At 34.3% G+C, this 12,768-nt stretch overlaps 1 protein-coding gene across 11 annotated transcripts in view; it reads left to right on the forward strand.

Moving 5' to 3' along the window:
- The window catches only part of Ccdc171 (coiled-coil domain containing 171), a 454,917-nt gene that overhangs the window by 343,838 nt on the left and 98,311 nt on the right, over positions 1 to 12,768 (forward strand). For 9 of the 11 annotated variants that reach the window (XM_063251434.1, XM_063251464.1, XM_063251455.1 and 6 more), the window contains one exon: positions 1,094 to 1,225. The exons of 1 other annotated variant lie outside the window; for it this stretch is intronic. In XM_063251434.1, the coding sequence (XP_063107504.1) occupies positions 1,094 to 1,225 (132 nt within the window). Of the gene's footprint in view, positions 1 to 804; positions 1,058 to 1,093; positions 1,226 to 12,768 lie in introns of those variants that run through there. One more of the 11 variants, XM_063251471.1, reaches the window with a different exon arrangement.

The following is a 12,768-nucleotide window of genomic DNA, read 5'->3' on the forward strand; positions in this document are numbered from 1 at the left end:
ATTTTTGTAGTTTTTTCCATTCTTTATCTTTGCTTCCTAATTAAAAAATCCCTGTCTTGTGACTGTAAGCTAGTTCTATATCAATTATATAGTAGTAAAAAGCTAAATTTTAAAAACCTGTTCAAACATAAGAGAAGTTAAAAAATTGGCTAGATATGAAACATCCTATAATTATGTCATATGATTAAAAATTAGAGCTTAAGTTCAAACTGAACTGTGGAATTCTTAAGGCTTTTACTAACTTTGGAAATTCATATCCTAATATCTGTTTTTGAGAATTTTCTTATTTCTAGAGATTATTCTCTCATTGTCCAGAAGGTGGCAGTGTGATATCAACGGCCTCTGATTTCATAGGGGCTAGAGAATTGGTACTGTATTTTTCCTCATCTGTGATGTGCTTGCATTGTTACCTTTCTGAATGCTAAGATAGAGTACAAATATTACTGATTTTATCTCAGTTATTTTATTTGAGAGTTGTGTGACTAAGTTGCTTTATGTGTATTTAATTATTAAGACCTAAGTTTTATACAGTCCTGTGAATTTAGAAGAGTAAGAATGATAAACAAACCTCTTGTGTACTTTCAAAAATCTTTTTATGGTGAGTGCATTTGATTTTATTCCAGGATACATATTAGTAAACTTTCTTTCAAAGGCTGGTACTTAATAACTGTTGTAGTCAACATATGCCAGTTATATGCTAGTTAATATGAGTTAAATGTGTTTTAAGAAAGTGATAATTAAGAGAGGTGCTGCTTGTTTTTGATTTTGTTAACCACCCCTCCCTTCTTTTCTCTTTCTTTTTAGGCTACAACTGTGAAAAAAATTTCAAAAGCTCTTGATCGGAAGAGGTCCAGTGACTCTTCTTCCTCTTCTTCATTTCAAGCACGAGGATGCTTTTTCTTCTTAACATTCTCCCCCAGCACTCTGAATTAGAGATTTATTTGCAACGAAAAATCAATTAGTCCTAAATTTATTCATGGATTTCAGGTCCAGCGATCAATGCAAGTCCACTCAGTGGGCTCAAGGGGACCCAGTTCATCCCAGTTAATGTGTCTGAAGGGGAATTACCATTGATGCTGTTTTTTCCCTTTAGGTCAGAGATCAGATCTCGCTGTCACGGAGTGCAGCAAGTAGGAATGACTTCGCCCTGCAGCTACCCAAACTGCACCTGGAGACCTTTGCAATGGAGGGGCTCAAGGGCGGGCCAGAGGTGGTAGCATGCCAGGTTAGAGTCTAAATAACATTGTTTGTTATGGAGGCATATAGAAAAGTAAATTGCACTAACAGGAGAGAATAAAATCCGAAAAGTATTGTGAATAATTTAAAAGCAATGCAAATGAATTTTTCTACATTTTTCTTCTATCATGTAGCAGTATATTTCACACAAAAAATGTTTTTGTTTAGAGGTCTAGAACTAACCTATTAAAATATTCCAGGAAAGTGTTTTTGCAAAGGAAAAATACATGTTTTATGACAAAGTACAGAGGTAAAGGAACATATTTTGCTATCAGCAGAGAACAATAATACACTATGCTGTTATCTCTTCAAGGTAGTCTCCCTTGCTTTTTCTGTTTTAAAATAAATGACTTTAGATAAATTTTTCAAGAGATATACCTGATAGATCTTAATTTTAACTTGAAAAAATACCTAATGTTTCTTAAGTGGTAATTTAATTTCAGTACAACTAGAACCTAATTGTATTTTGTATTAAAAAGTACCCTTTAACATACAGTTTCATTGAGTATTATAATGCGTACAAACTGGGACATTTCATGTATTAAACTCAAAACACCAAATCATAGAACTCCAGGCAACTTTAAAATAAACTTAATAAAGAAACATTTTCAGAAACATTTATTTTCAAATGCTACAGATATCTTTCTCTTCTTTCACAGTTGTATTTTGTGGGCATTTTTTTCCTTAAGACTAAAACAATTTAATTAGACAACACAGAATTCAGTGTGTGCTTTATTCTCCTTTTAATGCCTGACATCTCCATTAAAAAATTATCCATATTATGTAAATTATAGGAAGCCTGATATTTAAAGAGATTGTCCTCATTTAGTAGCTCTGTAGATTTTTCAAACATTGCAGAGAAGTATCTCTTAAAGGTCAGTCTTTGTTTTACATTTTGAAATATCTTTTTTTTCATTCCTCAGAATATTAACCTGTGGAATTTTAATTTTGGAAAAATTTATTGTCATCTTTTTTACATGTCCACACCCTCGCTTGTAATTAGTACCCAAATTAATGCTTTACAAAGAAAAAATATTTGTTGCTTTCTTCATTAGATTGTCCCTCAATTTATCTAAAAAATCTACCATATAATTACAATATTTATACTTTCTTATATGTACTATGGTTTTGTTCCATTATTGAGGCTAAGATTAAAATGTATGTTTTAAACTTGATTGTCAGTATTTTCAAATTAAATGAAATCATGAATACAATATGATTTCAGATTTTTCCAAAAATGGTAAAATAATCCTTTACTTTGGCTATCTTTATTTGGAATCTTACAGTATGTACTGTTTGTTATTACTCATGAATAAAACTAGATTTTAGGAATTTAAAAGGAAACTGATCTTTAGGGATGCCACTTTTGGGCGACAAAGCATGCCAGCTATGGTTGTGATTCTGTGAGTAGCAAAAAGGAAACATGAGTGACCTGTAGTTTAAATTACTATCTTTTCCAGATTATAATAAAACCAATTGGTATACATTACCACATACCTGTATATGTGGGTAAGTTTTCCAGTGACCCACCATAATATATGTTGTAATTTATCATTGTACATTGTAGTTAGAAAACTAGAAACAATAATGATAGCTACCATGTCAGTCTATACTTACCATATCCCAGGCACCATACTTAGTTCTTTGAATATATCATCTCATTTAATTCTCATAACAGATTTGTCAAATAGATAGCAGTATATGCATTTTATAATTGGACAAAAGCAGCCACAACAAGTAATCTCCTCAGATCAACAGCAAGTAACTGTCAGAGCCCTGCAGCCTAGATTTAAATTTAAGAGTACGTGAATGCAAAACTGAACTAGTATATCTGACACTAAAGAATTCAGACACCCGTGTTAAATTGTAAGAGTAAAGCATAGACTTCTATACTTCTATGGAACTTCTACTTATATTTATTGTATGTTTGTATGCAGTGTAGGTCATAATTTATGCTATATTGTAGATAAATCACCATTAAGAAATTTTGTTTCTGAGTCAGGCATGGTGGTACACACCTGTAATCCAAGCATTTGAGAGACTGAGGCAGGAGGATTTTCATGAGTTCAAGGCCAGACGGGGCTGCATAGTGAGACCTTGTCTCAAAGAAAAAAAGTTTTTTCCAATTAGTAACCTAATTGTATGAAAGCCTTCTTTTCATCTTTTGCCATATAAAAGTATGCCTGTGCTAATCGGCTATTTATGTAAGAATTCAGTATTTTTTAAAAGTTTAATTGACACAAAATAATCATATGTATCATGGAATATACTGTGATATTTTCATGCATGTATACAATGTGTAATGATCAAATCAAGGTAACTAGAATATCAATTCAAACATTTTATTATTCTTTATAATGGGAACATTCAAAATCCTTTTCCTAGCTATTTAAAAAATGTGTAATTATTAAATATAATCACCCTACTGTATTATAGAATAGAACAGTGTTTCAGTTATTGACCACTAATATTTTCCTAGCCCCCATCCTTTCCCCACCCTTTGTTAATCTGTTTTCTAGATCAGCTCCTTTAATTCCCACATGTAATATGAATGAGAGCCTGTGGTATTTAGCCTTCTATGCCTGATTTATTTCATTTAATCCAGTGTCCTGCGATTTATCTATGTTGCTATACAGGGGAAGGTATTATTCCTATTTATTGCTTAGTAATATTCCATTGTGTACAAATACCACCTTTAACATTTTTTAAAAAATTTTTTGTTGTGCCGAGTATTAAAGCCACAGCCTCACATGTGCTAGGCAGGTTCTCTACCACTAAACTACACCCCACTCCCACCACATTTGCTTTATCTGGTTGTTGATGGAAAACTAGTTGATTCCATGGCCTTGGATTTTGTGAGTAGTGCTACAAGTGAGAATGCATACGGCTTTTTGACATACAGATTTAGAAACTCAGTATCTGTTTAGCTTTGTACCCTGACTTCCTGTTGATGAAGTGGACTATTCAGAGTGCACAAGCTTTATGAGGAGGGATCACTAAGCAGGATGAAATAGTGTTTGAACCGTTTGGTCAGCCTGCAAGCTGTCATCGGAACAGTAGAGTAGGTGCTGATGTTTTCTCTTTTTCAATGGGGCCGGCTTTCTTACAGGTATAATCCTGGATGGAGGGGAGATTTGTGAGCACTACTGAAAAGCGAAGACTCATAGATTACTTACTTTCTGAATCCATAGAGCACATGACTTATGCTCTCCTCAGGAGAAAATTCAGTTCATATAGTCTCTGAGATGTGTTAGCTTTTTGTGCCAGTTATCTTAGTTACAAGAAGCGTGGTGTTAACAATTTCTCAGGCTCCCAAATAATAGTATATCAGGCTTTCATTGCAATACCAAGACAAATAAAAACACTCAGAGTAAGCCAGTTAGCTTGAATGGAAAAGGCTAGTACTATATCAAAGCAGAGGACTTTGTAATTAAAATATTTTGCCTATTTATAAAGATAATTCTTTTTTATTATCTTATACTCAAATGTGTTTGTTTCAATAATTATGGTCTCTAATGCTGATAATAGCTGGAAAATATTAACAGTAAACCAATAAATGTGTCTTCATCTTCATTCAATGATAAAAAACATTGTCCTTAAACAATAGGCAGTGTTTGTTGAGTGCTTCGTCTGTGTCAGTACTGTGCTGAAGCACCTCACATTACAGTCTTATTTATTCCTTTCAATAGTTTAGTGAATGGTCAGTGCTCAGCTTTTATTTCATTTTACAAAGGAAGAAACTGAAGTTTATGAAAATCAGCTAAAATGCTACAGGTCACATACTCAGTAAATTGGCTGCTTTTAATCATGCTGTTTTGCATTCTCTAAATGATGGCTTACTGGATTTTTTTTTTTAAAGGGCTAAGTAAAAGTAGCTTGTTTCTATAGGAAGCAGTTTCATTTGTGTGGAAATAATGGAGAGAGTAAGAAACCCAACAGAGGGCTAACCAGGCAAGTTACCTACTTCTCTGTGTTTTGGGCTTTTTCATCTTTAAAGTAAAAAATAGTGAATGTTCCTAGTGCATAGCATTGGTGTGATGATTAAATGTGCCAACTGGAAGTGCTTACAGTGGTGCCAGATACACTGTAAAGACTTAGTAGTTGTTACCTCTCTCCTAAAGCAAAATCTTTCTCAGGTCAGAACTTGGTCTTGATCACATTCTCAGAGCTCAAAATTATCCCTAGCATGGAGGAAGCTTTCGGTGTATATGGGTGAATAAATACTTGATTAAAGACATTTGGCAGGGAGACTCAGGAAGCTGCTTTTGTCTAAGTTGTGCGTGCTCTAAAGAAACTTGGCATTAATTTTTTATTTCTAGCTCCACGTCATTTAAAAAGAAAGTCTTCTGAATCATTTCATTGGAGTGTTTAAAGCTTAGTGCATATCTATACCTTTGGAGATTAGTATATTTTGTAAGTGTGTGTTTATAAACACTTTATTAGAGAGTATTCCTTATGAAACCACTTACTTGTGAAGATTTTAAACAATGAAGTCTTCCCTGTAAGTATAGTACTGTAATCCTTTAATCTCTCCTAACCACAGTGTCATTACATTGTCCTTAAATTGGAATGGTTTTTACCTATGTATTGTTATACTTACAGGTTTTGGGATACGATAATATAATTTATATTTAACATATATATATTTAAAAAATAATTTGGTCATACTATTTTTGGAAGCATTTTTAAAACCTAATAATGAAGAAGCAGCCAGCCCAGCGCCCGCATCCATGCAAGCCACCATTGAGACTGTCCACAGGTAGCCAGTGCAAGCCAGGAGAACCATCAAGCCATGTCTGGAGAAGCCCACCCTGCATCCCACTACTTCCTGGGGAACCTGGGTTAGGAGAAAACCAGGTTCCTGACCCACCCACATACACTGTGGACAAGTAGCCAACAAGAGAAGTGCTGAGACCCCAAAAGCCACTGGTCTGAAGGAACCCAAGAAAATATAAAAACAAAGGAGCAAAAGGCAATCTTTGGACTGCAGCCCAAATAAAACAATTCCAGGAGATATGGACATGAAAGAAAGCAGAAGTTGCACCTTGAAAGTCTGGGATGATGGCAACTGAAGTAAAGAAACTATGTCATGATGCTGTAAAAGAATTCAGATCAGAAATAATATCTTAGCTGAAAGAAGAAATGACAAACATAACAAAAGGGTTGCTGAGAATATCTAAAGAAGACATAGATAAAAACAAAGGAGTAGAAAAGAATTGGAATGCATGAGACAGACTCGAAGAGGTATCCAGGAAATTAAAAAGTCCATTGAAAGCTAGCAAAACCACTTGAAAGGAACTGAAGGTAGACTTTCAGACCTAGAAGCTAGTGACTGTGAAAGGAAAGATCTTTTAAAAGTAACAAGGAACCAGGAATTCACCAGCTGCAAAATGATGGAAACATAAATAATTTAAGAATAATATATGTCAGTGAAAAAGCAGAAGTCAACACAAATGACATAAAAAGATTATTTACAGAAGTAATAGTAGAGAACTTCCCAAGCATGGGAAAAGGACCTTGATATACAGATAAGTGAGGCATATAAAACTCCAATTAGCCGTAACAAAAATAAACCTACACCCAGACATGCAATAATCAAGATCCCAAAAATTCAGCACAAGAACAGAATGTTAAAGGCTGTTAGACAAAAGAAACAGATCACCTATAAAGGCATTCAGAATCAGAATCACGATAGACTTCTCAGCACAAACCATCAAGTCAAGAAGAGCTTAGAGTGCAGTATTTCAAGTCCTGAAAGAAAACATCTTCCAACCCAGGTTGATGTACCTTGAAAAACTGTCTTTCAGAGTTGAAGGAGAAATGAGATACTTCCATGAAAAGAATAGCTAAAAGAATTTATGACACCAAACCAACCCTGCAAAGAGTACCAAAGGATATTCTAGAGAGAGAAAAATAACCTCAGTCCTAGGACAGCAGCAGAGTAAGATTGTGGAGCAGTGCAGGCGGTTGAACAGAGGGTAAAGTCGGGAGCTAGCAGCAGGAAAAAGTATGGAAGAGATGAACCAGTGCATCGTGGCCATAACCTTTTGTGTAGATAGCCTCAATTCACCAATAAAAAGAGACATGGAGATAATAATATGTTCTCTGGTGTATCTTGGAATGATTGTGAAGATCATATGACATGTATGAAATAACTTGAAATTTAAGTAGCACATGGAAAATTTTGCAGTTGTGTTTCTTCAGATATTTCGCATGTAGATGCTCCTTAGTCAGGGTCAGGTTAAGACTTTTTTGCCCTTCTAAAAGACAAGCAACTAAATCAGATTATAGGAAAGTTGGCAGCCTTGAATCTATGTAGTTTTCTATACATCACTGTGATCACTGGATCATGTTGATCAGAATATGAATTAATAGCGTTGTATTTGGGAAAGACAAAATAATTGCATTTTCTGAGGAAAAGAGGCAGCAAAGCAGTATTAAGGAAAACATGTGGTGAGTCAGAATGCCTGGATTGAAGTCCTGGCCCTGTAATTTAACCACCTTGGCAAGCCACTCAACGGCACTGAGCCGCCATTTCCTCATCTGCAAATAGTGACAGTGAAGCCTGTCTTGCTTTGGCTCACTGCACTGTGAGGAGATCAGATGAGACAATGTACGTATGAAGGTGTTTCTATGTTAGAAAACGTATTAACATAAACTATGGCAGATTGAACTGCCAAAGGTCTGGGGTCAGAAATAGTGACCTAAGTACTCTGAGGAGTGTTTTAATGTTTTAGTTCTTGGTGGTTTTTGATTGATGATGTGTTCAACATGTGCCTTCAAATATTCAACAGCATCAGTGTTTCCTTCCAGTTCTGTATAAAGTCATTGCCAAAACTTAGGTGGTAAATGCTCTTTATATGCTTCTATTTTTAATCATTATACAAAGTAATCCAAACATTACTTCCATTTTCTTGTATCATTTAATTTTTGTTTGTGTGGTGGTGTTGGGGGGCGGTTCAAATTCTAACTCTGTAAAGGTGACAGTATCTGCCTGTTTGTGAAATGTTGGAGATGGACATTACAGAATTTCTTAAAAAACAAAAATTATAAAATATGTTGAAGTATAGATTTACTTTTTTGTTACACCTTTCAGTTGTAGGTGGCCCTAAGTAGAAACTGCTGAATGATAGAAATGTAATTTTTTTCTTATTAATGTTAAGAGGCAGAAACTAAATCCTCAAGTTAACCTTTTATCTTTTTTTTTGAAGCCTTTTTTTTTAAGTAAAAATGTAACCTTACTCGATAATACCTTTTAATGCTTATTATTAAGAGACTGAAGCCTGTGAGCACTTGAACTTTCAAGTGCTACAACTAGAATTGCTATTCATTTCAGCTACTTGGACAAAAAACAGTGTTTGATGGACTGCCTAGGTGAAGACCTGGAAAAGGAAGGGTTATCTACAAATCGAGTGAGTTTATTATGGCTTAGTGATTTGCTGATTGATTTCATTTGCTGTCAGTTAAGGCTCTCTTAATGTCAGTTTTCTTTGCATAATGCCTTGAAATAAAGACTGATGAAGTTCTTCAGATTGATGCCGCTTATATAAACTGACCCTGATTTGCCCTACTCTGCATGACAATTTAAGTGACAGCAGTTAGAGGAAAATACAGCAATGAATATGCAACTTGAGGATTAAATCTAAAACTAGGTGTATTTCTTGTAATTCCATAGATGCTGTAAGTATTATACAGACTATTACTATCAAATTGTATGTTTAATGTTTTATATGTGTATAATAACAGTTGATAACAATGATCCTAAAATCTTTTTAAATTGGTGAATCTCCCTCTTTTCACTTAAACTTGAAGTTTCTGAATCACAATTTAAAAAAATATTTTATTTGAATACTCACATGTAAAAGAATAAAATTGGACCTTTATCTCACACATTATCTTATATCACATAAAAATTAACTCGATTAATGCCACTAATAATGTAATAAAAATTAACTCAAAATTATTAATAATATTTTTTAAATTAATAACAATAAAAAATTAACTCAAAATGACTAGTGCCCTTAATGGCTTTAGAAGAAAGTAAAGGAAAAAAGCTCCTTTAATTGGTCTGGACAGTGATTTTCTTTTTAATAGGTGCCAAAAGAGTAGGCCACAAAACCAAAAAAAGCAAGTGTGATGGCATCAAGTTAAAAAGCTGCCAGGCAAGGAAACAGTTACAACAAAGTGAAAAAGAAGTATGTGAGATGGGAGAAAGTATTTTCAAACCTGTCTGCACTAAAGGGTTAATACCCAAAATGCTATGTGTGGTATGCTTATTCAACTCAATAACAAATAGCCCAATTAATGGGCAAAGAACTTGAATTTTCCTAGAGAACCATATGAGTGGCCAATAGGTATATGAAAAGGTGCTCCACATCACCAATCACCAGAGAAATGAAAAACTGTAGAACTCTTAAGTATCTTATCGGCTTAGGCTATTATCAGAAGTCAAAAGCTAATGCTGTGGTTTAAATTTGCCCCCTAAAACTCATGTGTTGGAAAATTTAGTGTAGCAGTAGTGAATGGAGGGATCTATAGCAGGTAATTAGATAGAGGGCTCTGTGCTCAGGAATGGATTATTGCCCTTGTTGTGAACATGTGTCCATTATCATGAGAATGGCTTCCTTATAAAAGAATCAGTTTGTCCCCCTTCTCTCTCCCACTTGCTCAAATGATGTTTTTTGCTGTGTTGTTAGGCAGCAAGAAGACTCACCAGATGGCAGCCTTTTTATTAGTGTTGGAGTACCTAACCTCTAGAACTGTGAAAAATATATTTTTGTTCTTTGTAAGTTACCGTATCTGTGGTATTGTACTACAGCAGCCAAAACAAAGACAGGTAACAAGTATTGGTAAAGATATGGAGAAGAGGTAACCCTAATACACTTTTGGTGTAAGTGTAAACTGGAAAGCAATAAAATTGGAAAGTGGTATGGAGTTTATTCCTCAAAAGTTAAAAATAGAAGTGCCATATGCTCCAGCAACCTATTTCTGGGTATATATCCAAAGGGTATAAATCTTTGTCTTGAGATATCCATATTATCATGTTAATTATGGCATTATTTATAACTGCCAAGAAAATGGAATCAATCTAAGTATCCATTACCAGATGAATGAATAAAGGAAACGTGGGGTGGATATATGCATCTTTGTGTACATGTATCTCCATATATATCAGTATTCAGCCTTAAAAAGAAAGGAAATTCTATAATATACAACAACATGGATGAGTCTGGGAGAAATTATTCTAAGTAAAATAAGCTAGACACAGAAAGACAAGTACTATATGATCTCATGTGGGAAATAATAAAGTCAAACTCAAAAACAGTAGAATGGTGATGGCCAGAGACTGAGATAGTGGGAAATGGGGAGATGTTGGTCAAAAGGTACGTAATTGCTATAATAAGATGATTTCTGGGGATCATGGTATAGCATTATGTATTGCATAGTAGTGTTTAGTCAGGGTTTACAAAGGAAAATTTGATATCGGACACATAATTTATAGGTTTATTTTATAATACTCACCCAGAGAGTCAAATGCAAGAGTGCAGGAGATTTGTCCACACACTAGAGACCCACAGAATCCAGTTGAGGCCTGGATTCTATGAAAATTTCTTGTGTGAGTCCAGCAGAAGACTTAGAGCCCACAAAAATGTCCTCCTCTAGTCCAACCAGAGGCCTCATCCAAGCCTGTATCAAGGATCTGCACTGGGAAGGCCCAAAGGTCAGTGGCAGAGCATAGAAAATCTGCACCAGAGGAATGAAGGATCTATGCCAACAGGCTGAGGAATCTGTACTGGACCCAGGAAGCGATGCTCAAGATAAGGACCAGAGCTCCCCTGAAAACCAGCGTGACAAGCTTTTCCAGGAGAATCAACAGCATACCATCTTTCCCTCCAGTTTTGCTTTGATGCTCTTTGCAAAATCCTCAGGTGGGCCTTCCACACACACACAATCACTCTGACTCAGTTCAGCTGGGCGTTCTAAGTTGACCCTTAGTTAATTCACCACGAATAGAAATTTGCTGAGAGTAGATCTTGAGAATTTTCACCACACATACAAAAAAGGTAACTATGTGAGATATGGTATGTTAGATTGATAATTTTATAATGTATCATATCAAATTATCACATTGTGTACCTTAACTATGTACATTTATCAAAAGTATTTTACTTGAGGTTGCATAGTTCTGTGAATTAAATAACCTGTATGGAGTAATTTTGAAGATTTTAGAAGTGCTTTTTAGTTTTAGGCCTTGTAGAAGTAGTAATAGCTCCCCCACTTCAATGGCCAAAATTCTCATAATGCTCAGTAAATGGAATTGTAAGTTTTGAGTAGACTAGTAAATAACGCATGAAGAAAACACAAAACATGAAGTTTTTAAAAATTTATTTGAGCAAACAGTAGTTCATGAATTGGGAAACTCCAAACCACACAAAAGCTGTGATGAGGGAGTATAAAAGGAAGATTTTTTTAAAAGAGTGATCATGGAAGTAAAACAAAACAAAACAAACATTTGATTGGTTACAGTTAAAACAGTTGCCTCATTTCCTGGCCTACTTCAAAGTCCCTAGTTATATACAAGTTAGTATGTGGCTTCTGATGGGTTAGCCTTGTTTCAGGTTTATTTAATATAGTCCTTTACAGGAAATAGCCTCTGCTAAGTTTTCCATATATTAAAAGTTAAATTTGCTAATGAGGGCTCACTAGCTTTTTCTGCTTGGATTTTAGATTCTCCATTTTAATTTACTTTAACATGCTAATAGTCTTAATTTCTTTTTGTTTTAGTGAGGTTTGTTTATTTTACTCCCATAAAGTAGCTTTTGTCTGTGAAGTATGTGACGTTACTTCAGTGTTACAGGGCATTATTTTGGATAGGCACTAAGGTTAAATGATTTCTTGTTCACACTAAATAATAGGTAAAATTGTAACTGAAAAAGGTCTCAGTGACAAGAATAAATTGTGAAAATTAGGAAAAAAATTTTGTCATATCTTTGTTGTAATGTTCTGTACTCAGTAGATCTTGGATACCAAAATCCATAAAAGACAAGTAGAAGTAAAATCTTATTACAGGAATTTGTTAATACACAAATTTCCTTTATCCTAGTACAGCATGAATATTTGCTTAGATTACATTTAGAACCTTAAAAAAAGATGGTCATGCCATCAAGTTTCTCTGATAAAACTCATACCCTCTAAATAGTTACTTAAACATAAAGCTTAAATCTTCTGGGTTACTGAGTGAGGGTATATTTAAAAAATTTTTCTATGGGTTAGAACTAATAATGTAAGCTATTGCTTCTGACACTAAATTTTATACATACCTACATCACCGTTGTTATCAAAAATACATTCAGCAACATTTGTTACAAACACTCAGATTTCTGTTCTTTTATAAAAACTAAAGTAAAATCCAAATCAACTCTTAATCTAAAATATAAGGTTTTTAAATTCATCTATTTTCAAAGGAAAAGTAAAAATTAAAAACTTAATAACTTGTATTAATGACTACCTTTAAAAACAATATCATTTCTT

The sequence above is a fragment of the Cavia porcellus genome, unplaced genomic scaffold (assembly GCF_034190915.1).
Source record: "Cavia porcellus strain 051 isolate PalLab524CR breed Dunkin Hartley unplaced genomic scaffold, mCavPor4.1 scaffold_1, whole genome shotgun sequence".
In the NCBI taxonomy this organism is placed as follows: Eukaryota; Metazoa; Chordata; class Mammalia; order Rodentia; family Caviidae; genus Cavia; species Cavia porcellus.